Genomic DNA, 24069 nt, shown 5'->3' with positions numbered 1-24069 from the left:
GGAGCAATGATAGTGTTTCTTATAGGCGTCTATGAATATTTAACCAGGCAGCATAGAATAGATTAAGAGCAAGGACTCTAGAAATAGACAGCCTGATTGTAAATCTTGTCCCTGTACTTATCAGCTGGGAAACCATTCAAACCAATGCACTGATGCATCAGTGTACTCACCTGCTATGTGCACTAATTTGTGTACTGTCCTGTTTCATTCCATGTGCTTCAGGAGCTCCCTTCAGCAATCTCACTTAAGGACTAAATGGTTTTCAGATTCACACTTTTGAAATTTCTTTTGGAAATTTGATATAAACCAAACAGATAAAAGAGGTCATTTTATCAGCATTCCTTTATTTTATAAGGTCATACTTATAATTTTATAATACCTATTAAAATGATATTCAGAACTAGATGTATGATGATGCACATCAGGAACCTGAGGTTAGAGACGGAAGCTGCAAAGTTAACCTCAGCATTCAGTTCTGTCTCTTGTTTTGATTGCACAGAATCAACAAAATTCTGGTTCACACAGAAAATATCTTAACCACTGTTCACAATCATGATAAAGGGAGGGCAACAGACACCTACAAGCTGATACATAATCACATTTGACATGCTACACTTGCACCTGCTACCACACAAGCTGACATCTCTGTAAGATCAGGTCTTACCCCTGCCTTCCTCAGAGCAGTGCACATATGCAGTGACAGAACTTTGTGGTGTTTTTTTTTGTTTTTTAAATATATTTTTTTTTATTGATTTTTTACAGAGAGGAAGGAAGAGGGATAGAGAGAAACACCACTAGAGAGAAACATGGATCAGCTGCCTCTTGCACACTCCCTACTGGGGATGTGCCCACAACCAAGGTACATGCCCTTGACCAGAATCGAACGTGGGACCCTTCAGTCCGCAGGCCGACCTCTATCCACTGAGCCAAACTGGTTACGGCAACTTGTGGTTTTGAGCAGTGCACATATGCAGTGATAGAATTTTGTACAGTTCTGAGCAGTGCACATATGCAGTGATAGAACTTTGTAGTTTTGAGCAGTGCACATATGCAGTGATAGAACTTTGTAGTTTTGAGCAGTGCACATATGCAGTGATAGAACTTTGTAGTTTTGAGCAGTGCACATATGCAGTGACAAACTATTGTCCAGTTTTGTATGATAAAAAACTCACCAGAATGAATTTAAATATATAAATACCAGTGCAGAACTAGTCTTCCTAGTCAATGATACACTTAGGAGACCTTAAGTAGGCACACAAATGACAATGGATTTGTACTGAGAACTGTGCAAAAATGAGTTACTTGGCATCACAAGGTAGGGCTGGGTGAATGTCTACCACTGTAGTATATGGATTATTCTACCTCCATGCTCTGCTCACTGTCACTGTCCCTTTTCTAGTCCCCTAAGATTCAGGTGAAATGTCCCTCTAATAATTCTGCCTGGAGAAGGGCCTCCTCTTCCTCTGCCTCCGTTGCCTCTTCATCCTTTATCAGCTCCAGTAGCTCGAACAAGCCAGGGGTTGAGCCATCCTCGGGCAGAGGCAGCCGCCGGCGCAGTGTTTTGTCCCCAGCTCCGGCAAGGATCTGGTCTACGCGGGCCTGATTCACCACTTCTCTCTCCACTGCCCCTCTCTCCACCAGTTTCTGTAACAGCGGCTCCAACCGGAGTACGTAAGCAGACAACTTTTCTCCCTCCTTCTGGTAAGTCCTCAGGTATCGGACCTGCAACTCCCTAGGATTATCAATAACCCCAAAAACCTGCTCAAGAGCCTTCAGGCATTCGGGGACCGTAATTAAAGGGTTGCTTATCTTGAGGACACGGATGACATCATAGGCTGGGCTTCTAAGGCTCTCTAGCAACCGCCTTCTCTTCTCGGCATCCGACACCTGCCAGGTCTTCATCATCTGGGTGGTATGGAACAGCCAGGATTCAAAGTTTTCTTCTTCGGGCCCTGGAGGATCGCCGCCCGAGAACACCCTCAGCTTTTTGTAGTTCACGTACTGCAAGGCTGGCTGAAGGGCCTCGTCTAACGCCTGGGCCAGCATGGGGGCCCGCACTTCTGGGATCATGTTCTGGTCTAGGTCAAAGGGGTCGTTTCCATACCCAAAAGCTCTGGTCAGCTCAGCCAAGGTCATGCCCTCTCCTTCTAAGAAGGCCGTTAATCTGCTTAAAAATTCGTTGTCTGGGTCAGGGGGCTTAAAGATCACCCTCCAGTTACCCCCCTTCCCAGGGATCTCCTTGGGGACCAGGGCAAAGCTCGTCTCCTCCGTGAGCCCGACTAAGGCTACGGTCCTGTTCTCGTCCCTCCGGAACATCCTCCCGAGCAGGCGGTGCTCGCCCAAGGGAGCCAGCCCGGCGCGCAGCGCCTCCTCGATCTCGGCCACAAGGCAGGTCTGGGGGATGCCGGCAATCAACAGCGCCTTCCGAGGGCTCATGTCCATCCCCCTGCACCAGTCCTCCAAGAGCCTCAGCGTCATGGTGCCCCGGGCAATGTGCTTCCGCTCCAATGTGCTGGGGACCGGGATGCCGCCGCGGTTCGCAGTCCTCCTCCGCGGTAGCCCGTTTAAGTCCCGTCACCGTCCCGAGTGCCAGGTCCTGCGAGGACAAAGCAGTCAGGTCAGCGAAGGTGTCACGGACCCCGGGCCCGGAGAGCCCCGCGCACCCCAACCGGCGGGCGACGCCAGGCGGCCCCACTGCGGCAAGCAGCCATCTTACCCTCCTCGGGCGCCCCGCCGTCACCTAGCGGTCCATGCCTGCGTGCCCCGGCAGCGGCCGAGGCGCCAGGGCCGGCTCCCGACGCTGCCCAGGAGGCCAGCCCCGAGGAGCGGGCACAGCAGAGGGGTTGTGCAGAGGCGCGACGCGGGTCGGGGGGGGGGGGGATGGCGGACCGCCTGGGCTCTGCGGTTCTCTCCGCCGAGAGGAGCGATGAGGCGACCAAAGTCGCGAGCGAGGCACCGGGGAGAGGCCGACGCGGCCACCCACCTGCACAGACGCACTTGCACGCAGCTGCCGCAGCCTCAGCCCGGGTCCCGACAGGAGCTGCTTGGGGCGTGCCGGGGGAGGCGGTGCCGCGGGGTGACGCACCCTGACGTCTCTTAAGGGCGGGCCTTTCAAGGCGGGGCGGGCGCGCTTCCGGGACGAGCCGGAAGCCCCGACTGTGGCAGCATCCGGGACGGCGAGCGGGCGGGCCAACCCGGACAGGAAGGTGAGATCCGGCGCCTGCCCAGCTCTGCAGGGTCGGCCGCTGGCGGCTGCCCGGCCCTGGGCTCCCGGCGCTGCAAGACGGAGAGTCCCGGGCCTGGCGCCGCGCGCGCAGCCCTGGTCGCGGCGGCGGGCGCCGCAGCGTGACAGGGGGCGGGGCCGGCTAGGGAGTCTCCGGCGGGGCCGGTGACAGCGCTGGGGGCTCAGGGGCCGGCCGCCGCGTGACCCGCGCAGTAGAACGCCGAGCTTAATCATAGCCAGCTCGTGCTCCGGGCGGGTCGTGGTCCCCGTGCCCCAGCCGGTGACGCCGGGGGTTTCTTTCACGGCGGCTCCCTCTGTCATGCCAAAGCCACCCGAGTATTCAGAGCTGAGTGACTCTCTAACGCTTGCCGTGGGAACAGCACGATTCTCGGGACCCTTGTAAGTGTTGAAGACGTGCTTACTGTCTGACTTGGCCCCGACATTGGTCTGACGCGTAGAACCAGGTGCTCGCTCTGAAGCAGTCCTGTTAAGTCCGAAAGTGTTTGCACTGTAAATAATGGAAGGTTCCGTGGGAAACCGCTTCGGTTCCAGTTCTTTAATGGAAGGACCCATTTAAGCCATAGGTAGTGACCTATTCTGTGGGATTCACCTAAAACCAGACTCCCTAAACACTGAAACGTCTTGTACTTCCTCGGGACTATTACGTAAAACCACCTGTAAGTTGTTTACATGTCTTAATAAAATGCAATTTTAATTTATATTAAACCGTAAATGTAGTAACGGGGTATTTTAGAAGTCGTCGGAAATAAAGTAAGTACATTTGGAATAGTTGCCCTGACAGCATTCCTAGACCCTAACTGTATTTTCTTTTTTTTTCTTCTTTAATTTGAAGGCACAGAGCATGGAGAATGATGAATTTTCGCCAGCGGATGGGATGGATTGGAGTGGGATTGTATCTGCTAGCAAGCGCAGCAGCGTTTTACTATGTGTTTGAAATCAATGAGACGTACAACAGACTGGCCTTGGAACACATCCAGCAGCACCCCGAGGAGCCGCTTGAAGGAACCACGTGGACACACTCCTTGAAGGCTCGGTTACTCTCCCTGCCGTTCTGGTTGTGGACGGTGATTTTCCTGATACCTTACCTGCAGATGTTTTTGTTCCTATATTCTTGTACCAGAGCTGACCCCAAAACGGTGGGCTACTGCATTATCCCGATATGCTTGGCAGTTATTTGCAATCGCCACCAGGCATTTGTCAAGGCTTCTAATCAGATCAGCAGACTGCAGCTGATTGACACATAGACTCGGTCACCATTTTCCCCTTATGACTACAGAACTGCCAGTGCCGGCGGGACCTGATCACAAGACGCCGTTTTCCACAGATCTCAGGAAGTTGTGGTGGGGCAGAGGCCCTTTACACAGTGTGACTAGGGGGCTGTCTTTATCTGACTAATGGGTTTTTAGGTGAAGCCTGAGACACAGTCCTAACAAAATAATGTTGATGACTTCAGATTTTGGAAGTAAAATCATGTCTGTTACTTGCATTCTTTAGAAACTTGAGTAAGTTCCTAAACTCCTTATTCTACTGTGCAACATAGTGATGGTTCAGAGATTTTTCCTTTGGGGGGAGAAAAATGAACATGAACATTTCCATTGTGTTTAATGTGTAAAAAGGTCCAAACATGGTCATAAAGTTTAAATTTTATACAATTACTTGGCTTGCTTTAAAATTCTTCAGACTAAAACACCAATTCATGCTTTTCTGAGTAAGCCAACTATTTGTCAGCTTGTGAGAAATTAGTATAAAATTATTGAGATGATTGCTGTCCTGATACACAGAATTCATTCCTCCTTTTGGGTAATGCTGTGGGCATTCTTAATGCGACTGATTTTTTTTTTTAAAAAAAAGAACTTGGGAAGAAACTAAATGTTTGAAAGTTGAGAAATCTAACTTATACATAGGAGATGGAAGCAAGGTGTTCAGTGAAAATGTTTGTCCCAGTGCCTGTCAGATGTGCGATAGCTCTCTAGAGACGCTGGCAAGTCATCCTGGTACTCCTTTCTAGCCTCAGGGCCGGTCTTTAGGCGAGAGGTTAGTTGCATGAAGATGTGATCCTTGTACTTCCTCCTGTGCTTTTGTACTTACTACCTCATGTCTGGTACCAATACAGATATCTAAAAAATGGAAATACTAGATTTTAGGATTTTTTTTTCTGGGTGAGATTAAGGTATATTTTTATACAGCTATGTCATTAATCCCAGGGAAATGTTTCACACTGATAGGTTTTCGTAACCTTTTGGGTGCTTACTCTGTTGGGCCCTGTTCTAAGAACTTTGCATAAATTAACTCAATGCAACAACCCTATGAGCTAACCATTACCTAGATTTTGCCGATAAGGACACTGCGGTGGAGCAGTTAAGTAACCTGCCAGAGGGCACACAGCTGGTAGGTGGCACAGCCAGAGCTGTGACCAGGCATCGGATGCCTGTTCCTAACCACAGCTACAGCGCTTCTCACAAGTGACAGCTGTTCCAGCACCGGGCGCTGCCTGCCTCGCCAAGTTAAAGAACGGAGATGGCATCATCGAGAAAGGTTTTTCTCAGTCTGTATGGGCTACTGGAAACCTAAAAGTTTCTAGCAGTCTCACCCTTTAAGTCTGATTTGACTCGAGTGGAATGCTGCACTTGCCATAGCAATCTCTTACTTGAAAGATAAAGCAGGTACTTTTGCAACTCAAAAGCAGCAAGATCAGATTCTTCTCTAATTAGTCCCAAATCTTTCTTTTACTGCCTCCATAGGTCTAGTTCCTGAAATGATTTATCTTCTGCTACAGTACATAGAATCTTCAAAGTAAGCGGCAGTTTGAAGTATCTGCGTCTCTGTGAAGGACAGATAACCCAATCACTTGTATCTTTTGAGTATTTATTTACTAATTATAGACAGTCCCTGACTTACCATGGTTTGACAGGAATTTTCCACTTTATGATATTAAAGCAACATGCATTCAGCAGGAACTGTATTTGAATTCTGATCTTTCCCAAGCTAGTGATAATACAGTAAGAGTCTCGTGATGCTGGTCAGCAGTGAGATGATCTTGCCCAAATGTAGGCTGATAGAAGTGTGCTGAGCACGTTTAAGGTCGGCCAGGCCAAGCTCAGGGGTCCAGTGGGTTAGGTGTGTAAGTGCATTTTCTGCTTACATTTTTAACTCATGATGGGTTTGAGAGTAAGCATCATAAGTTAAGGAGGAGTGTAGTATGCATGCTGCAGGCGCTGCATTGAGTGATACGCATTCTTCATGACAGCCCTATGAGGCTGGTATGTACTGGCACTAGTGCCATTTACAGAAGAGTAAAATGAGGAAATCTGAGGAATTAATAACTTGCCCATGATCACACAGCAAGTAAGTGGAAGAGCCAGGACACTGAACTGGATGTCTGGCTTCAGATCTCCAGCTCTATCATCCCAATCTATTGCTTCTCCATAATTTGAGGAAAATCATTGAGCAATTTCTTGTTTTATTTGATTAGTCTTGAAGCAGTGATTGGAAATGATTTAAGAAAATTATTTGTTACTTTTTATTTTACAAATGTTTGGTATAATGCAAGGTTTGTGAATTGGTCACTTGTAAAGTGACTTCATTTTTATTGAAGTACATTTTCTCTCTTCACATTCTAATATTGAGATTTGGTAAGTAAATGCTCGTCTCTGTCTTTCAAGATAATATGTCCTTGGTAGTAGAAATGTTAAAATAATTACAGTAGGAGTAATGCAGTATTTCTAAATGTTTCAGATTGCAGAGTTAATCTGTTTTTGATTACTTAGGAATTAATTATCCAAGTTGGATTATTACTATTTTGTCTATGACTATTTAAGAGTTCAAAGCACTCTTTTGGGAAAGAGGAAAAGGTGAAATTTATCTCCCAGCTCTATTAGACCGAGGAGGAGGTTAAAACGGATGGATTGGAGACCTATTATTATAGCAGGTCACTTATTTTATATTCTCATCACAATACAAAAAAGCAGTGGCTACAGGATTAGGTAGTGAGATAAACAGTAAATAAGGGAAGTGTATCAGAGATTTTAGGAAAGAGACAGGCATCCTAGGATCCCTAACCAGTCAGTATATGCTTCCAGGTATGAGAAAAATAGAGTGGTAACAAAAAGTTTTTCTTTGGGGAAGTGGAGTCGTTAAAGTATGCCCAAGAGAATAACTGTACCCCTAATATAATCGAAACTGGTATATTTCGTTGACCGTGGGTATTGTTAAAGTCTTTATTGAGAATATCTAGTGTGGATTTTTTGGATGGGTTTAACATTTTCAATCTCAGAAATACTGGCAGAAAAGCTTGCCACAATACCACATGACTCATGTTTGCATCAAACATTTGCCGTCATTATAAATTCTACAACATATTTTTTTTTAAGTGCCATGTAATTGTAGACCATGATGGGGAATCATCGTGCATTAGTATTTTTGCTTTGGTCTAAGGCAGTGAGTGGGGTCTTGAACTGTGGCTGTATATTAGAATCACCCAAGGGAATAAACATCGCAAAGCTCATATGAACAATGTCAGGATCCCTTTTCCACCAATCATGTCCATTTCTGTGGGCATAGCCCAGGCAATCCTGTTTTTAGAGGCAGGTCTTCAAGTGAGTCAGGGTTTTCTGCACCATAAAGACTCAATTGTCACGAGATCTGGTGTTTATTTTTGGAACCACCTCAAAAACTATTCTGCGGTAACTTCACCCTAGCTGTTTGAATTGCAGATGTTTAAAAGAGGTGTTTATATTTCCTCCCCCCCCCCCCCAAGGTTTAAATAGACTTTATTATTACAAGGGGGAGGCCTACTGACCAGAGCCTTATAGCTGGTATATGTAGTTCCAGGGTGTCGCCATGGAGAAATCAGAGGTTATGATTGTAGAGGAAGTCACTGACTGAAGGCCAGGATCCAGGGGAGGCAGCCAGGAACGCTGCGGACCATAGGACAGGCGGGGGTGGTCCGGTGGCAAGGTGAGGGGGAGAGGACAGCTTCACTCCTGCTTCTTGAAGCTCTCCAGGTGTGACAAGACCCAGCCCCACAGCCGGAGAAAACGAAGCAGGAGATGAGCAAGGGTGACACCCATGGTCCTGCACTGCCTGGAATGGATCTGGGCATCAGCGAGTAGACTGCAGACAGCTGCCAGCTGGAGCCCAAGCTTGGAAATGAAGTGTCTGCATATTCTGATTCCAACTCCATCCTGAATCCCATTTATCAGGTTTTTGCCCCCCACTCTACCAAAACTGTTTTCTTGTCAAGTGGTCACTGGTAACTTACACAGAACTGAATCCATTGGTCAAGTCTCAGTCCTCCAATGACTTATTAGCAGTTTTTGACACATTCCCTCTCCTTGAGATACTTTCTTCAGTTGGCTTCTCATCACTACTGCCCAGTAGAACTTCAGCGAGGATGGAATGTTCTTGATCTGTGCTGTCCCAATCAGGAGCCACTAGCCACGTGAAATGAGCCCTTGAGATGTGGCTAAAGTGACTGGGGAACTGGGTTTAAAGTTTCAATTAGAATTTAAATAGCCACCAGTGGCTAGTAGCCACTATGTGTTAGCCTAGGTCTAGATATTTTTCTCTTCCTTACCAGCTCCTCCCGTCTCCTTTGCTGGTTCCTCCTTGGGGATCTGCCCGATTTCTAAATGCTGGCCTGCCACCCCCCCCCCCCTTTTCTCTTTTTACTCCCTTGATCATCTCATCCAGGCTCATAGCTTTAAATGCCCACATTTATATTACTACCTTGTCTCTCCCCTGAGCCTACTTGATATTTATTAGATGTCCAAAACCAAGCTGCTGATCTCTCCACCCACCAAAATCTGCTCAAGTTCCCTACAAGATCGCTGGCAAACCCCTGACGAGGGATCCTTTTAAACTCTTACTCCTCAAAAGTTCCTCCTGTGGTTTCCCTTCTCAGAATAGAAGCCAAAGTCCTTCCCATGGCATACAGAGTCATAAATAAGCGGCCCTTGACCTTTACTTCAGTTCCTAATACTCTCAGCCCCGGACTCCACGCCAGCCACACTGGTTTTCTTGATTCTAGAACACACCAGAAAAACCTGTTCCAGGGCACTCTGTCCTGCCTGCCTGGGTGCTTGGCCCTGGCCTGCTCCAGCCCCTTCTTCAGACCTCTGCTCAAGTGCCAGCTTAGTGAGGCTGCCCCTCACCACCCCACTGAAAACCCAGCATCCCCCTTCCCTGTTTTTCTCCGAAGCACTTACCATGTGATATCACATGACATGTGTTTTGTCAGGATCTAAACCCCATGAGCGCTCCGGAGCGATCTGCCTGTTCACTGCTGTGTGCCCCTGCCCCAGTGCCTGGAGCAGTGGGTGCTCAGTAATGATTTATTGCATGAATGATGCTCAGTGTCCCGGAACACCTCTCTCACTAGACTGCAAAACAATCTAGTTCACTCTCCAGGGAGAATAAAGGTTAAAGTTAACATTGACTACTAAGTGCAGAGCATAATCTGTCTCATGTTCTAGGTAAGTTTGGTTATTCAACTTTTTTTGTTGACACGATCATAGATAGTTACCAAACTCTCAGGTTTCGGCATGGACTGATGTGTTCTTTTATGGCCAAAATTTAAAATGAGTCTCCCAATTTTTTTTTTGCCAACAATTCTTGTTCTGTTGGTTGTCTTGGGATCCTTCTCCTTACATCGGTTTGTTGTTCCATTTATTTATGCATTCATTGGTTGATTCCTGTATGTGCCCTGACTACTAGGGACTGAACCTTCAATCTTGGTGTATCAGGAAGATGCTCTAACCAACTGAGTTACCTGGCCAGGGCGGGGTTTTCCTTCTTGATGCAGAGAAAAACATATACCACATTCACAAACAAGCATATATTTCAAGTGGTGATTAGAGCCTTGAGAAAACCACCTAACATGCACCACGTGTCATGACAACCCCTTAGAGCTACAACAAACATTATAGTATTCTGGCGTTCAGGGCAATCCCTTGGCCCCATAAAGCACTTATTTAAACGAGTAATGTTTTTCTGCAAGTGGCCTCTATCTTCAGCAGAATTTTTGGCACCAGAGTAAATTCCCAATGGCCCCAGTGTGAACTACTTTTTAAAAGATTTAAATAGAAGCTTACTGCCTAGCAATCACCGTTTCCTGGGCCATGTCTTTAAATAAAGCAATTCTGATCCCAAAGGTCACCCGAGAATGGAAAAGTCGCAGCTACACTGAAATTTGCTTAATAGTTTAAGAATAGTGCACTGGCTAGAGGCAATTTCTTCAAGGCAAGGCACTTTGGTTTTAGAAACACCTCTGACCTTTTTTTATGGTATCCTACCTCATATTTAGTCCAGTTTTCCTAACCTTTTTTTCTATTTTGGTTTTGTTTTATTTTCCTAACTTCTTTAGAAATCACTTTGTATTCCCTAATCTGACAAATAGTAGTCAGATGGGAAATGGATTAAAAAAATGTTTTTGTTGATTTTTAGAGAGAAAGGGAGAGTGATAGATAGTAACATTGATGAGAGAGAAGCATCATCAATCAGCTGCCTCCTGCATGCCCCTCACTAGGGACCGGGCATGTGCCCTGACTGGGTATCGAACGGGTGACCTCTTGGTTCCTCACCTGCTGAGCCACAATGGGGGGTGGGGGGTGGATTTTTTATGTTTTGAGTCTGGATTGGTTCATTTTTGTCCTGAATTACTTAATGACATTTAAAACTATAAACATGGCTGTTTTGCCCTTACTAAATTTAAAGCATGACTTTTGGAAAGTAAAAATCTTTAGAAAGTTTCACAATAACTTTCTTTTCTTTTTTTTTAAATTTACATGTTGCTTTATTCTGTAAGGACACCCTGACACGTTAGATGATAATAGCTAATGACAAAAAGTAGAAATGAGGCGCCTGCTTCTCTAACCACTGCTAGGAGCATGTTATATGTATTGTCATTGCATGTCCACTCTGACATCCTCTCATTCTATTATGTACTATAACAGTGGAGCGAGAACACAGTGAGTAGGCGGTTCTGCATCTCAGGTAAGCACTGCATGGCAGTCCGGTTCTGCCTGTGAGGATGGTGGCCCTCCTCCCCAAGAAACCCTGCTAAGCTCGTGAGGAACAGCCCTAAGAATCACAGAGAAGGGATGCTGCTGGCAGGCCTCTAACGCAGCGACAAACAGCAGACAGCTGTTGTCACATGGGATTTGACTTGCCATTGTTTGGAAATGTCACATCCGTGTCAATGACAGTCCTGGCACCTGCTCAGCCACCCGCCTAGAGTTTCATGGTTACTTCTGTACGACGATTACAAAGCTACAGGAACATTTGAGGTACTAAAGTATTTTCATGTAAGTCTCCAAAACCATAAACTATGCTGCTAGTAATTAAAACAAAAATATTAATTAAAAGAAAAAGGACAGCTGGGTTAGTTTTGTTAGCTTCCAGAATTCACTGTGACAATGTTCCTTTGAAACAGGCTGTTCTCTCCGATATGCCTGCACCCTTCACATCATCCGCACGTTCCATGCTTGGAAGTAGGAATGTCCAGAAAACACAGCACACGGGGAACTCACACCTTAGTATGGGTAAAAGGTCAGCTTAGACCCACAGCTAAGTTCAAATGTTAATTTCCTGGAAATTTGTATTAGTCGATTGAAAGCACAAAGAGCAGAAAGAAGGTTTTGATGAGGAAGTGAAACCATGCGTTTCGGTACGTCCTCTTTCTACTCTTGGGACAGGGTGAACAGGGAGCTGGAGCAGCCGGTGCAATTGTGTGTCCTGTGATGGCATGATGGGTCCCAGCTGAGCCAGGAAGGGCACCTGAGTGGGGGCTTATCTCCTAGGCCAGTGGTCAGCAAACTGCAGCTCACGAGCCACATGCGGCTCTTTGGCCCCTTGAGTGTGGCTCTTCCACAAAATATCACGTGTGGGCACGCACGTACAGTGCGACTGAAACTTGGTGGCCCATGCGCAGAGGTCAGTTTTCGGCCTGGGCGAGTCTATTCTGAAGAAGTGCTGTTGCTATTTGGCTCTGCTGACTAATGAGTTTGCCGACCACTGTCCTAGGTTTCTTGCTTACATCACGAAGCAGCTAAATGGCTGGTACTTTTCTGCGCTCTGATAAATATGCAGAAAAGTAAACTAAGTGTTCGTTTTGTAACTGCAGCCACCGCAAAATTAACTCTGCTGCGGGCTGCTTTTTGCTCAGTCCTAATGTGAGTGCCCTTATTTGAGTAATACTGTAAATAGGAGGAAAGACAGAAGGAGCAACTTTGAAGAGGTGACAGACCACTCTTGCCCTACGGACAGTGCAGGCCAGAGGGCGAGAACACAAAAAACAAGACTCGATTCCATTTTACAGGGCAGGAGCCCCTGTCACTTTACAGCTTTTTGGCACAATCAGGGCAATACACCTGCTCCTGATGGAAGACAAAGCGCTTGCTGGCCAGATTCAGGGCGCACTTTTTGCAGTGGAAGCAGTAGTCGTGCCAGGACTGTCCTTCATAGGTCACCACGCTGGAGCCTTTTCCAAACCCAGTGATGGGGTTCTTGCATCCAGCACACTTCTTAGCCACATAGTTCTTGTAGCAATCCACGCAGTAGTACTGGTCCTCCACAGCAGTGAAACGCTGCCCGGCCAGCTTCTTCGAGCAGGTGACACACACAAAGCAGTCGGCATGCCAGGGCTGGTCCTGGTAAGTGATTCCTCCGGATGTGATGGCCTTCTTGCACTTCATGCAGTGCTTGGCAAACTTGTTCTCATAGCAGGCCATGCAGTAGTATTCCTCCCCTTTAGGGAAGAAGCTACTCGTCCCGATGACTTCCTTGCAGTTGCTGCAGGTGAAGCAGTCTTGGTGCCACACGGTCCCCTTGTACTCTACGTTCTGATCTCCTGGCATAATGGGCTGTGAGCAGCCCTTGCACTTGTGGGCGCTCTCAAGCAGGTGGCACTGTTTGCACAGGACCTTGTTCTCTTTGGCCACAAAGCTCTCGGTGGCTAAGGGGTGCTGGCACTGGGAACAGCGGAAGCAGGTGTCGTGCCAGAAGCCTTCCTTATAGTGGACCTCCTTGGCTTCTGCACCGATGGTCAGGTGGCATTCCACGCAGGTGTTGGCGCAGTGCTCGTCATAGCAGTCCAGGCAGCAGTGGTGGTCATCCTTCTCCACGTACTTCTTCCCGTGCAGGGAGGCCTTGCAGTAGTGGCAGTTAAACTGCTCAGCCATGGAGTCCGGCTTGGATCTGGAGGGGTCTCACCCCGAAGGTGTGGAGGAGGAGGTGGATTTGCTGAGGGCTGGGTTTAGCTGTCAGTAACTTCCAGCACGCTGCCCTGGGGGTGCTCAGGAGCGCAGCTGTCCCGGCGGCGGCCGTGGCAGCCGTGGTGGTGGCGGCACACTCCACAATAACTTTTTCTGTATTTGTGTATAAAAATACGTAACATGATTTTTTTTAATGCAAATAAAACAAAATGAGTATATGATGAAAAATCCCCCTCACTCCCGACCCCTATCTCTCTAGAAGCAGGTTGACTATCCTTTCAGAGAAATTATAAGCACATCCAAGCCAATAGTCTCCAATAAGAGCATTCTACACACTGTTCTATATTTTGCTAGCTTACATTTGACATCATATCCTAGAGATTGATCCTTAACAACACAGAGCTATATCTTGGTCGTTTTAATGCCTGCGCAAATGTTCTAGTATACTCATGTTCTATTTTTACTTAACCAGGATCTTCCGATGGACATTTATTTAGGTTGTGTACTTTTTTGTTACTAAGAAGAATGCTGCAGTGAATAGTTCTGTAAACAGATCTGTCCACTTGTTGCTATTATATGTAGGATAAATTTCTTTAAGTAAAATTGCTGAATCAATTTAACATTTTAACAGAATTGTCAACTTGACTTTCAAAGAGCTTACATCAGTTTATACTCGCCATCAATATACTAGTATTATAGACCTCACATCCTTCCCAGCTCAATCTTGCATCAAAACTTGTGATCTTGCCCTAACGGGTTTGGCTCAGTGGATAGAGCATCGGCCTGCGGACTGAAGGGTCAGAGGTTTGATTCCGGTGTCAACAGCATGTACCTTAGTTGCGGACACATCCCCAGAAGCGGGTGTGCAGGAGGCAGCTGATCGATGTTTCTAACTCTCTATCCCTCTCCCGTCCTCTTTGTAAAAAAATCAATAAAATATATTTTTAAAAAAACAAAAAACTTGTGATCTTTCTGTTTGAAAGTAAAAAAATGGTATTGTATTATGGTTTTAATTTTTCACTTATTGGAAGTGGAACATTTTCATTTAAAAACCACGTGTATTTCTTGTGATCTTGCTGTTCCTTTCCTTTGCCCATTTCTAGGGTATTTTTGACTGGTACACATGAGATCCATAAAAAGAATTAATTCTTAGTCATCTGTGCTGAAAATATGAAATACTTTTACCTTCTTTGTCTTTTAACCTTATTCACAGAATGTTCAGAAATTTTATTATGTAATCATATTTACTAATTTTTTCTATTATGGTTTCTGGATTTTTAAAAACTTGCTTAGGAAAACTTCACTCTGAAATTATAGAAATTATTATCCCATTTTCTTTTACCACTTTTGTTTTTTACTCTGTTTATTTAGAAAGGTGGGGGGAGAGAGGGAAACATGGATTTGTCGTTCCACTTATTAATGTATCATTGGTAGATTCTTGTATGTGCCCCTGACTGGGGGTGGAACCAGCAACCTTGGATATCAGATGACGCTCTAATCAACTGAGCTGCAGTCAGGGTTCTTTTAGTACTTTAATGGTTTTGTTCTTTACTCTAAAATTCTTGAATCTACCTGAAATTTATGATGTTCTAAGTAATGAGAAAAGAACCCAACTTCATCACAAAAACTATGAGAAATCAATTCATTTCTCATTTGTTAAAACTGAGTATTGTTTTACAAATATAGGGGTGGGCAAAAGTAGGTTTATAGTTATAATACAAAGAAATAATACAATAATTAATAATAATAATACAAGAATAAACTCTGCATTTTATATACTCAAAACTGTAAACCTACTTTTGCCCATTCCTGTATTTTTCAATTTCTATAAGAATTTTACACTCTATTTACAATATACTTAGATACCCAAGAAATAATTACCACAAGTGATGGTAGTATTATTTAATTAATATGTTAATTTTATTTGAAACTATCACTAGCTGCATTTATGGTAATACAGTTTTGAGCTTTGCAGTGCTCAACTACAATCAGTTCAAACAGAAATTTCTTATAAACATTTTATTACCACATGATGGCTGACAAGTTAAAATGCATAGGTTTTCAGGATGTCAAAGGTATGACTCTTCTAGCCATATAAGAAATAATATTCTATATTTGTACAGACTGAACAATCTCACTGAGAGATATCTTTTATAGGCTAAATAGGAACTAGATAAAAATACTACATAATAAACTTGAGGGCCACAGATATCTCCAACTGATTTTCTCACTTGGAAAAAAACATAAACTTTATTTCCTTTAAAAGTCTAGTCCTTCTTAATAAAACTTAAAAAAAATTCTGAGTAGCTGAAGAAATAATGCTGCTACAGTACATTGCATATGATGACGGGGGAAGTACGGGGCGCTCAGTGCCACAGACGCTAGGCATTTCTTCTATACTGGTCCTTCAGCATGATCTTTTTAAAAAAATATATTTTATTGATTTTTTACAGAGAGGAAGGGAGAGGGATAGAGAGTTAGAAACATCAATGAGAGAGAAACATCGATCAGCTGCCTCCTGCACACCCCCCACTGGGGATGTGCCCTCAACCAAGGTATATGCCCTTGATCGGAATGGAACCTGGGACCCTTCAGTACGCAGGCCGATGCTCTATCCACTGAGCCAAACCGGTTACAGCCAACATGACCTTTTTTGTTACACATATGGCTCACGTGTGAAGAAGATACATAAGAATTAAAATCAGTATTAAAGTTAAAGGAAAAGATTAATCAAATCTATAGCCTAGACCAGTGGTCTGCAAACTCATTAGTCAACAGAGCCAAATATCAATGGTACTTCTTCAAAATAGACTCACCCAGGCCGAAAACCGACTTCTGAGCATGGGCCAAGAAGTTTCAATCTCATTATATGTGCGTGCTCATGTGGTATTTTGTGGAAGAGCCACACTCAAGGGGCCAAAGAGCCGCAGTTTGCCGACCATGGGCCTAGACCATAAAACACTGAATCACAGCACAGGTATCTTGAAATTTCTTATTTATAAACATATCCTATGTAATAAAACCCTAATATGCAAATCGACCAAACAGCAGAACGACTGGTCACTATGATGCACACTGACCACCAGGGGGCAGACGTTCAACGCAGGCGCTGCCCTTGGTAGTCAGTGAGCTCGCACAGGGGGAGCTCTGCTCAGTCAGGAACCAGGCTCATGGCTGGCGAGCGCAGCAGCGGTGGCGGGAGCCTCTCCCACCTGTAAGGCAACACTAAGGACCCCTTGAGGGATGTCTGCCTGCCAGCTTAGGGAACAGGGAGTGGGCCTAAGCCGGCAGTCGGACATCCCTCAAGGGGTCCTGGACTGCAAGAGGGCACAGGCAGAGCTGAGGGACCCCCTGCACCCCCAGTGCACAAATGTCATGCAACGGGCCTCTAGTTTTTAAAATATATTAAACAAAGAAGGAAACAAAATGAGCCCAGCCAGTATGGCTCAGTGGTTGTGTGTCGACCTATGTATGAGGTCACAGTTCAATTCCAGTCAGGGAACATGCCCGGGTTGTGGGCTGGATCCCCAGTAGGTGACATCCAGGAGGCAGTTGATTGATGATTCTCTCTCTTTATGGATATTTCTATCTCTCTCCCTCTCCCTTCCTCTCTCTGAAATCAATAAAAAAAAATTTTTTTAAAGAGGGAGGATAATTAAAAAATAGTCCTTCGTTAAGCAAAATCAGTATGGTTACAGGATGAGAGGAAATATCAAAGTCAACACAGAATGTTTACTTAAAGATTATATTTGTGTTCACAGCATAAAAGAACATCCCATTTGGCTCTCTTAAGTTACAAATTAAATATACTGGTTGGAACAAAAATAGGTTTACAGTTGTTCGTATGGCAAATACAATAATGAATAATAATGCTATATAATAAAAGGCTAATAGGCAAACCGACCAAACGTGGAATGACTGGTTGCTATGACATGCACTGATCACCAGGGGGCAGATGCTCAACGCAGGAGCTGCTCCCTGGCGGTCAGTGCACTCCCACAGGAAGCGTGCTGCTGAGCCAGAAGCTGGGTTCACAGCAGGTGAGCGCATCGGGGATGGTGGGAGCCTCTCTCACCTCTAAGCACTAAGGAACCCTTGGGTCCAGGACTGTGAGAGGGCACAGGCCAGGCTGAGAGACACCCCCTTCCCATGCACAAATGTCATGCACCGGGCCTCTAGTGTAAGAATAAACTGTTTCGTGCATTCACAACTGTAAACCTACTTTTGCAACAGCCTATATAGTCACTTAATTGTATCATCTCTGGATGTCTGTATATTGGGTGTGAGTGTGGATTCAAGGTTTCCTTGGGTTTTTCTCAAGGGGTCTTCTTTATCTTCATTCAGTACTTCTATTCCTGTTTTCTTTTTAGTTAAGCAGACTGCTATTTTTTTTAAATTAAGTTTGTTGGGGTGACATTGGTTAATAAAATTATATAGGTTTCAAGTGTACAAATCTGATACATATTGCCATTCTTCTTCTATTTTTAATCCTCACCCAAGAATATTTTTTTTTATTGTTTTTAGAGAGAGAGAGAAACATTGATTGGTTGCCTCCTGTATGTGCCTCGACCAGGAAGCCAACCCACAACCAAGGTATGTGCCCTGACTGGGAATCGAACCCTCAGCCTTTGGGTGTATGGGACGACACTCCAACCAATTGAACCACCTGGCCAGGACCAGATTTCCATTCTTATAGTCAATTCCCAATCTCATCACTTGCTCACAACAGTTCTTTGAAATATTTTTGTCCACAAACCATGACATGTACTTAAAAAAAAAAAATGATTTTAGAGAAGAAGGGAGAGAGTTAGAAACATCAATGAGAGAAACATTGATTGGCTGCTTCCTGCATGGCCCCTACTGGGGATTGAGCCCATAACCCAGGCATGTGCCCTGACTGGGAATTGAACCAGTGACCTCTTGGTTCACAGTCGATGCTCAACCACTGAGGCACACCAGTGGGTGACATGTACTTTTTATAATAAAAGAAGTTAAAAGATGCAGATATCACACAAATTAATTCAATAATTATTTTTAGAAATAGAAAACAAATGAAAAAGCTCTGGCCAGTGTGGTTCAGTTGATTGGGTGTCATCCTGTGCATGGAAAGGTTGTCAGTTTGATTCCCGGTCAAGGCACATGCCTGGGTTTCAGACTCCATCCCTGGTAAGGGGGCATGCAGGAGGCAACCTATCGATGTTTCACTCTCATATCAACATTTCTCTAAAAATCAATTTTAAAAATCTTTTTTTAAACAGTAGAAAACAATATGAATTGCCAACTTAGAGGATTTTACACATTATGAAGTGTTCTCTATTATTTCCATGGCCTGAAATTCTTCACTCAAGAAAACAGATTCATTTCTAAACATTTATTATATCTTTCTTTGCTGGAAACAGAAGTTTTTTTCTTTGACAAAACTGTGCCAGAAGAACAAAACAAATGCTTTTCTCAATTAGAGCAGATGTTGATATGGCTGTAGTCTTTTTTTTTTTTTAATGCTTCACAAATTTGCGTGTAATCCTTGTGCAGGGGTCTTGCTAATCTTCTCTGTATTGTTCCAATTTTAGTATGTGGGCTGCAGAGCAAGCATGGCAGCAGTCTTTTACATTTCATACAGCTATTGTTAAAATGATGTTTTTGGCCGTTTTGCAGATGGTCCATCTGAGTTAGTTCTGTTATCAATGTTATTTTCATCTTCTGCATCATCTTCATTATCACCTTTTAAAATAAATATTTGTATGACAATGTGTTCAGTGGTTGAACGAAATATAATTAAAATGGTTGAAAATGAGACCATTTCATTTTAGGATTAATAAAACCATGTATATTCCAGATTTGAAGTATGTATCATTAAAAAGATTTCAGTCCAGCCGGCGTGGCTCGGTGGTTGGGTGTTGACCTATGAGCCAGAGGTTCGAGGTTCGGTTCCCGGTAGAGGCATATGCCCTGGTTGTGGGCTCAGTCCCCAGTGTGGGGTGTGCAGGAGGTGGCCGATCGGTGATTCCCTCTCATCATTGATGTTTCTGCCTCCCTCTCCCTCTCCCTTCCTTTCTGAAACCAATGGAAATATATTATTTTAATATTAAAAAAAGATTTCAGTAATTTTGGTGCTTAAAACCTTTCCTATTACTTTTTTGAAGATATAATTCATATAACCATAAAATTTACTCTTATAAAGTATACAGCTTGATTTGTAGTATATTCATAAAATTGTACAACATGACTATCTAATTCTAGAACACTTTCATCATCCCCAAAAGAAATCCCACATTTATTAGCAGTCACTTTCTATTGTCCTCAATCATTGGCAACCACTTTCTATCTCTATAGGTTTGCCTATTCTGGACATTTTATATAAATGGAATCATACAGTATGTGGCCTTTTGTGACTGGCTTTTTTCAGTTAGCATAATGTTTTCAAGGTTCATTCATGATGTAGCATATATCAGTACTTCATTCTTTTTTATTGCTGAACAATATTCCACTATATATCATAGTCTGTTTATCCACTCATCAGTTGATGAGCATTTGTGTTGTTTCCACTTTTTAGCTATTATGAATGATGCTGCTATGAACATTACTGTGTAAGTTTTTGTGTGAACATGCTTCCAATTCTCTTGTGAGAACTAGGAGTGGAATTTCTGGGTCAATAAATGTTGACTTTATGCTTAACTTTGTGTGTATTGTTTCTTAAATATGTTTGTATTGATTTAGAGAGAGGAAGGGTGAGGGATAGAGAGAGAAACATCGATTGGCTGCCTCCTGCATTTCCCCTTCTGGGGATTGAGCCCGAAACCCGGGCATTTGCCTAGACTGGGAATTGAACCAGCAACCTCTTGGTTCAGGGTTGACGCTCAACCACTGAGCATCACTGGCTGGGCATTATGTATAACTTTTTGAGGAACTGCCAAGCTCTTTTCTAAAGGGGGAGTGAGAAACATTAACTGGTTGCCTCCCATATGCACCCTGACCAGGGATCAAACTCAAAACATGGGTATGTGCCCTGACCGGGACTCAAACTGGTGACCCCAGGACTTAACCAATTGAGCCACACCAGCCATTTTCACCAGTAATTATAAGGGCTCCAATTTCTTCATATACTAGCCGGCATTTGTTATTGTTCTTTTTTTTTTTTTTTTTTTTAATATATTTTTATTGATTTTTTACAGAGAGGAAGGGAGAGAGATAGTCAGAAACATCGATGAGAGAGAAACATCGACCAGCCGCCTCCTGCACATCCCCCACTGGGGATGTGCCCGCAACCCAGGCACATGCCCTTGACCGGAATCGAACCTGGGACCTTTCAGTCCGCAGGCCGACGCTCTATCCACTGAGCCAAACCGGTTTCGGCTATTGTTCTTTTTTATGATAGCCATCCTAGTGGGCATGCAGTGTTATCTCATTGTGGTTTTGATGTGCATTTTCCTGCTGGCCAATGATGTTGAACATCTTTCCATGTGCTTATTGGCCTCATATATCTGTTTTGGAGAACTGTCTATTCAATTCCTTTGTATTTGGTAACTGGAGTGCTTTTAATATTAAGTTCTATCACTTTGCTTTTGTACTTGTAATTTTTTATTTTGTACATTGTTATTTGAGATATAATTCATATAACATAACATTCACCATTTAATCTCTACTACCTTTTTGTTATTGTTAATCCTCACCTGAGGATATTTTTTTCCATTGATTTTTAGAGAGAGTGGATGGGAGGGAGGGAAGGAGGGAAGGGAGAGAGAGAGTAACACTGATGTGAGACATACTGATTGGTTTCCTCCCCCATGTGCTTGGACCAGGGCCAGGGATTGAATTTGCAACCCAGGTACATGCCCTTGACCAGGAATTGAACCTAAGACCCTAAGGTGCATGGGCAGACCCTCTAACCACTGAGCCCCACGGACCAATGTATTCTATTATTTTTAACAAAGGTAATTCAAACCTAAGTTTTATGGGGATTTCATTAAGCAAATAGTACAAAAACATGCCAACCTATACAAAAATATTCCTGACCCACCATTTTTTCTTTCAGACTATAAGAGAAAGTTACTTAGAAAGTCACAGAGGCAGAAGTGAGCTGTAGAAGAAATGGGCTCAGGAAACAAGGTAACGGAGGCAAAAGAGGGCCCTTGGGGCTTGGGAGAAAGAGATGCAGAGCAAGAGGCACGTAAAGGGGCCTGGGGGAAGGAGGCGGGGATAGGCACACTGTTCCATAGAGAAAGCGGGCTGGGTCCTAGGTCCCAAAGGCTTTTCAGGGCCGGAATTGTAGGGGAGCTCCCAGGGGAGGATCTCAATAGACTATCAGCAGCTTTCCAGTGTGTGGTTTCCACTGATTGGTCGGTCATTAGTCAATGCAGCTTGACCCACCATTAATCGAACAGGTGGCAGTTATTTTTCCAATAAGTAATATCAGATTTTTAAAAAATGGCTCTAGTTATACTCCTGTCCATATGCCAATGACGACATTTTCAAGAGATTAGAGAGGTACTTCTGGAGCCAAGAAACAGGACTTCACTCTCAATATACTGACATGGAAACAATTTGTTATCTGAACTCAGTGTAATGTTCCAAACGGGCCCCTTCACATGATCTGGAACTACCAAGATGCAATCAAAATGGAAAAGAAAGAAAAGGCAAGTACAGTTCCAGCTACTCTACAGAGGAGTTACGCCCTGCCTCCAATAATTAGTTCATAGGTCCTTCAGTTTGGGCCAGTCAAAATGAATACCGGTTTTTGCGTTCAAGACAATATTTTAAAAAGATTAATGCAGTTAAATTTCACCTTTCCATTTTCAAACTGCACCTACAACACTGGGATATGGGAGAGTAGGGTGCCTGGGCTCGTAAGACTCTTCAAACCAAAATCCGTCCCAATCTTCGGCACCTGTTCCTATTCTTAGAGTTACTTTATTTTTATTATATTTTATTGATATTTTACAGAGAGGGAGAGGGATAGAGAGTTGGAAAAGTCGATCAGCTGCCTCCTGCACACTCCCTACTGGGTGTGTGCCTGCAACCAAGGTACATGCCCTTGGCTGGAATTGAACCTGGACCCTTGAGTCCGCAGGCCCACGCTCTATCGGATAGAGTCTATCCACTGAACCAAACCGGTTAGGGTCTGTTCCTATTCTTAGCTAGAGGCCAGTCTTTAATATATTTTATTGATTTTTTACAGAGAGGAAGGGAGAGGGAATAGAGAGTTAGAAACATCATCGATCAGCTGCCTCCTGCACACCTCCCACTGGGGATGTGCCTGCAACCAAGGTACACGCCCTTGACTAGAATCGAACCCGGGACCCTTCAGTCCGCAGGCGGACGCTCTATCCACTGAGCCAAACCGGTCAGGACTAGAGGCCAGTCTTCCACGCGTTTGTGATTTCACACCTGGTAAAACACCCAGCTCGGTCAGGCCCTCTCTCAGGCCTTCCTGGGTTCTCTCGGTTTGCAGGAGTTACAAGAGGTCCTGGGGTCATCCTTTCACTCCTGAATAAGCGTTTGCCTGTTTCACCCTCATCACTCTGAGTTCCATCCACAAGGAGAGCAACGGAATCACATTCACTTTTATTTTTCTTTCCTTTTTTTAAAAATGTTTATTTTAGTGAGCGAGAGGAAGGGGGAGAATAAGAGAGAGAAGGAGAGAGGAGGAATAGCCATATGTTGCTCCACTTATTTACACATTCATCGGAGGATTCCTGTCTGAGCCCTGATCCAGAAGGAGCCCGCAACCAGGTCAGCCCGCCTCTAACGGACTGAGCTACCTGGCCAGATCCCACCGCATTTTCTCCAGAGCTCAGCCCGGTGCCTGGCACACAGCGGGCCTTCAGCAGGCTCTTGTGTTTGTTGTTTTGCTTTCTAAATATGTAAGAAACATCAATGAGATCAATCATTGATCGGCTGCCTCCTGCACGCCGCCTCCCCTCCTCCCCCCATTGAGCCCGTAACTCGGGCACGTGCCCTGACCAGGAATCCAACCGTGACCACTTGGTTCATAGGTCGAGGCTTAACCACTGAGCCGGCTGTTTGTTTTTGTGTAGTGTGATACAAATGAAATGGAGTGGTGAAAACGCTTGGGTAGAAGCAAATTAATCGGCCCCAATTCCGCCCAAATAGGGCGGAAGGTGTAAAAAAAAAATTTAGGTGGAATTCTTCTTCCCTCGAAGCTTTTTTCAAGTCTGCAGCTCTACGGGCTCCCGGAACAGATCTTCCCTGGGTTCCCACACCTTCCCGCCCTCCACGGTCTCAGAGCTCACCGTCCAAGGCCTCTTCTGGAGCCGCCGCCGCTCGGTCCTGCGTTTCCCGCTGCACCTGGGGGTCCAAGAGCTCGGCCACCAGCTCCCTCATCCGGGCCACGCCCGACAATAGGCCCTGGAGAGGGTCAGCGTCGTCGGGCGCCTCACAGGACACCCGCAGCTGGTGCCGCTGCCCTTCCAGCCCAACGTACTCGCCCAAAATCTCCATGGCAACCACTGAGCTACCAGAACGCGCCACCGGGAGCTACCATCCGGAAGCGGAAACCAGCCCGCAGCGGGCGCAGGCGGGAGAAGGGAGAGGAGTGACTTCCGTTTGTCGGAAGTCGCTCCTCCCCCTTCCTTCGCTTCCTTTTCTGGGGATTGG

General features: G+C 44.9%; 4 protein-coding genes and 1 non-coding gene across 8 annotated transcripts; 1 reads left to right on the top strand and 4 right to left on the bottom strand.

Moving 5' to 3' along the window:
• Positions 1-324: 324 nt before the first annotated feature.
• On the bottom strand, positions 325-3081 carry MOAP1 (modulator of apoptosis 1). Of its 2 annotated transcripts, none has more exons than XM_036316118.1 (2): positions 2984-3081; positions 325-2596 (listed from the first exon to the last, which is right to left on the bottom strand). In XM_036316118.1, exon 2 carries the CDS (start codon positions 2476-2478, stop codon positions 1411-1413), a length of 1068 nt encoding a protein of 355 aa, XP_036172011.1. In that variant the 5' UTR covers positions 2479-2596; positions 2984-3081; the 3' UTR covers positions 325-1410. The 2 variants fall into 2 exon arrangements, with proteins under 2 accessions (XP_036172011.1, XP_036172005.1); XM_036316112.1 differs by having other exon boundaries at positions 2717-3050.
• TMEM251 (transmembrane protein 251) lies at positions 3060-4899 on the top strand. 3 transcript variants are annotated; one of them, XM_036316154.1, is made up of 2 exons: positions 3060-3206; positions 4077-4899. In XM_036316154.1, the coding sequence occupies exon 2, from the start codon at positions 4093-4095 to the stop codon at positions 4486-4488; it is 396 nt and encodes a 131-aa protein (XP_036172047.1). In that variant the 5' UTR covers positions 3060-3206; positions 4077-4092; the 3' UTR covers positions 4489-4899. The 3 variants fall into 3 exon arrangements, with proteins under 3 accessions (XP_036172047.1, XP_036172042.1, XP_036172057.1); XM_036316149.1 differs by lacking the exon at positions 3060-3206 and adding an exon at positions 3213-3622; XM_036316164.1 differs by lacking the exon at positions 3060-3206 and adding an exon at positions 3630-3900.
• A 7648-nt stretch (positions 4900-12547) lies between these two features.
• LOC118659771 (four and a half LIM domains protein 1-like) lies at positions 12548-23842 on the bottom strand. Its single transcript, XM_036316133.1, has 2 exons — positions 23706-23842; positions 12548-13608 (listed from the first exon to the last, which is right to left on the bottom strand). The coding sequence occupies exon 2, from the start codon at positions 13420-13422 to the stop codon at positions 12580-12582; it is 843 nt and encodes a 280-aa protein (XP_036172026.1). The 5' UTR covers positions 13423-13608; positions 23706-23842; the 3' UTR covers positions 12548-12579.
• Positions 18812-23981, bottom strand: GON7 (GON7 subunit of KEOPS complex). The gene is made up of 2 exons (XM_036316178.1): positions 23706-23981; positions 18812-19176 (listed from the first exon to the last, which is right to left on the bottom strand). The coding sequence occupies exons 1-2, from the start codon at positions 23911-23913 to the stop codon at positions 19082-19084; spliced, it is 303 nt and encodes a 100-aa protein (XP_036172071.1). The 5' UTR covers positions 23914-23981; the 3' UTR covers positions 18812-19081.
• LOC118661334 lies at positions 18943-19048 on the bottom strand. Its single transcript, XR_004969291.1, has one exon. It is a non-coding gene; the product is annotated as a U6 spliceosomal RNA (small nuclear RNA).
• Positions 23982-24069: the final 88 nt, after the last annotated feature.

The sequence above is a fragment of the Myotis myotis genome, unplaced genomic scaffold (assembly GCF_014108235.1).
Source record: "Myotis myotis isolate mMyoMyo1 unplaced genomic scaffold, mMyoMyo1.p scaffold_m19_p_1, whole genome shotgun sequence".
Lineage (NCBI taxonomy): Eukaryota > Metazoa > Chordata > Mammalia > Chiroptera > Vespertilionidae > Myotis > Myotis myotis.
Note: the sequence above shows the minus strand (reverse complement) of the source record. Positions and strands in the feature narration are given on the sequence as shown.

What these genes read in the sequence shown, in the direction of transcription:
- GON7 (XM_036316178.1), bottom strand. Translation starts at nt 23,913, where the DNA reads ATGGAGATTTTGGGCGAGTACGTTGGGCTGGAAGGGCAGCGGCACCAG. An exon ending in TCCAGAAGAGGCCTTGGACG is followed by an intron (nt 19,177 to 23,705) that starts GTGAGCTCTGAG and finishes TTATTTTAAAAG; the next exon opens with GTGATAATGAAGATGATGCA.
- LOC118659771 (XM_036316133.1), bottom strand. Translation starts at nt 13,422, where the DNA reads ATGGCTGAGCAGTTTAACTGCCACTACTGCAAGGCCTCCCTGCACGGG.
- TMEM251 (XM_036316149.1), top strand. Translation starts at nt 3,543, where the DNA reads ATGCCAAAGCCACCCGAGTATTCAGAGCTGAGTGACTCTCTAACGCTT. An exon ending in GCACGATTCTCGGGACCCTT is followed by an intron (nt 3,623 to 4,076) that starts GTAAGTGTTGAA and finishes TTTAATTTGAAG; the next exon opens with GCACAGAGCATGGAGAATGA.
- MOAP1 (XM_036316118.1), bottom strand. Translation starts at nt 2,478, where the DNA reads ATGACGCTGAGGCTCTTGGAGGACTGGTGCAGGGGGATGGACATGAGC.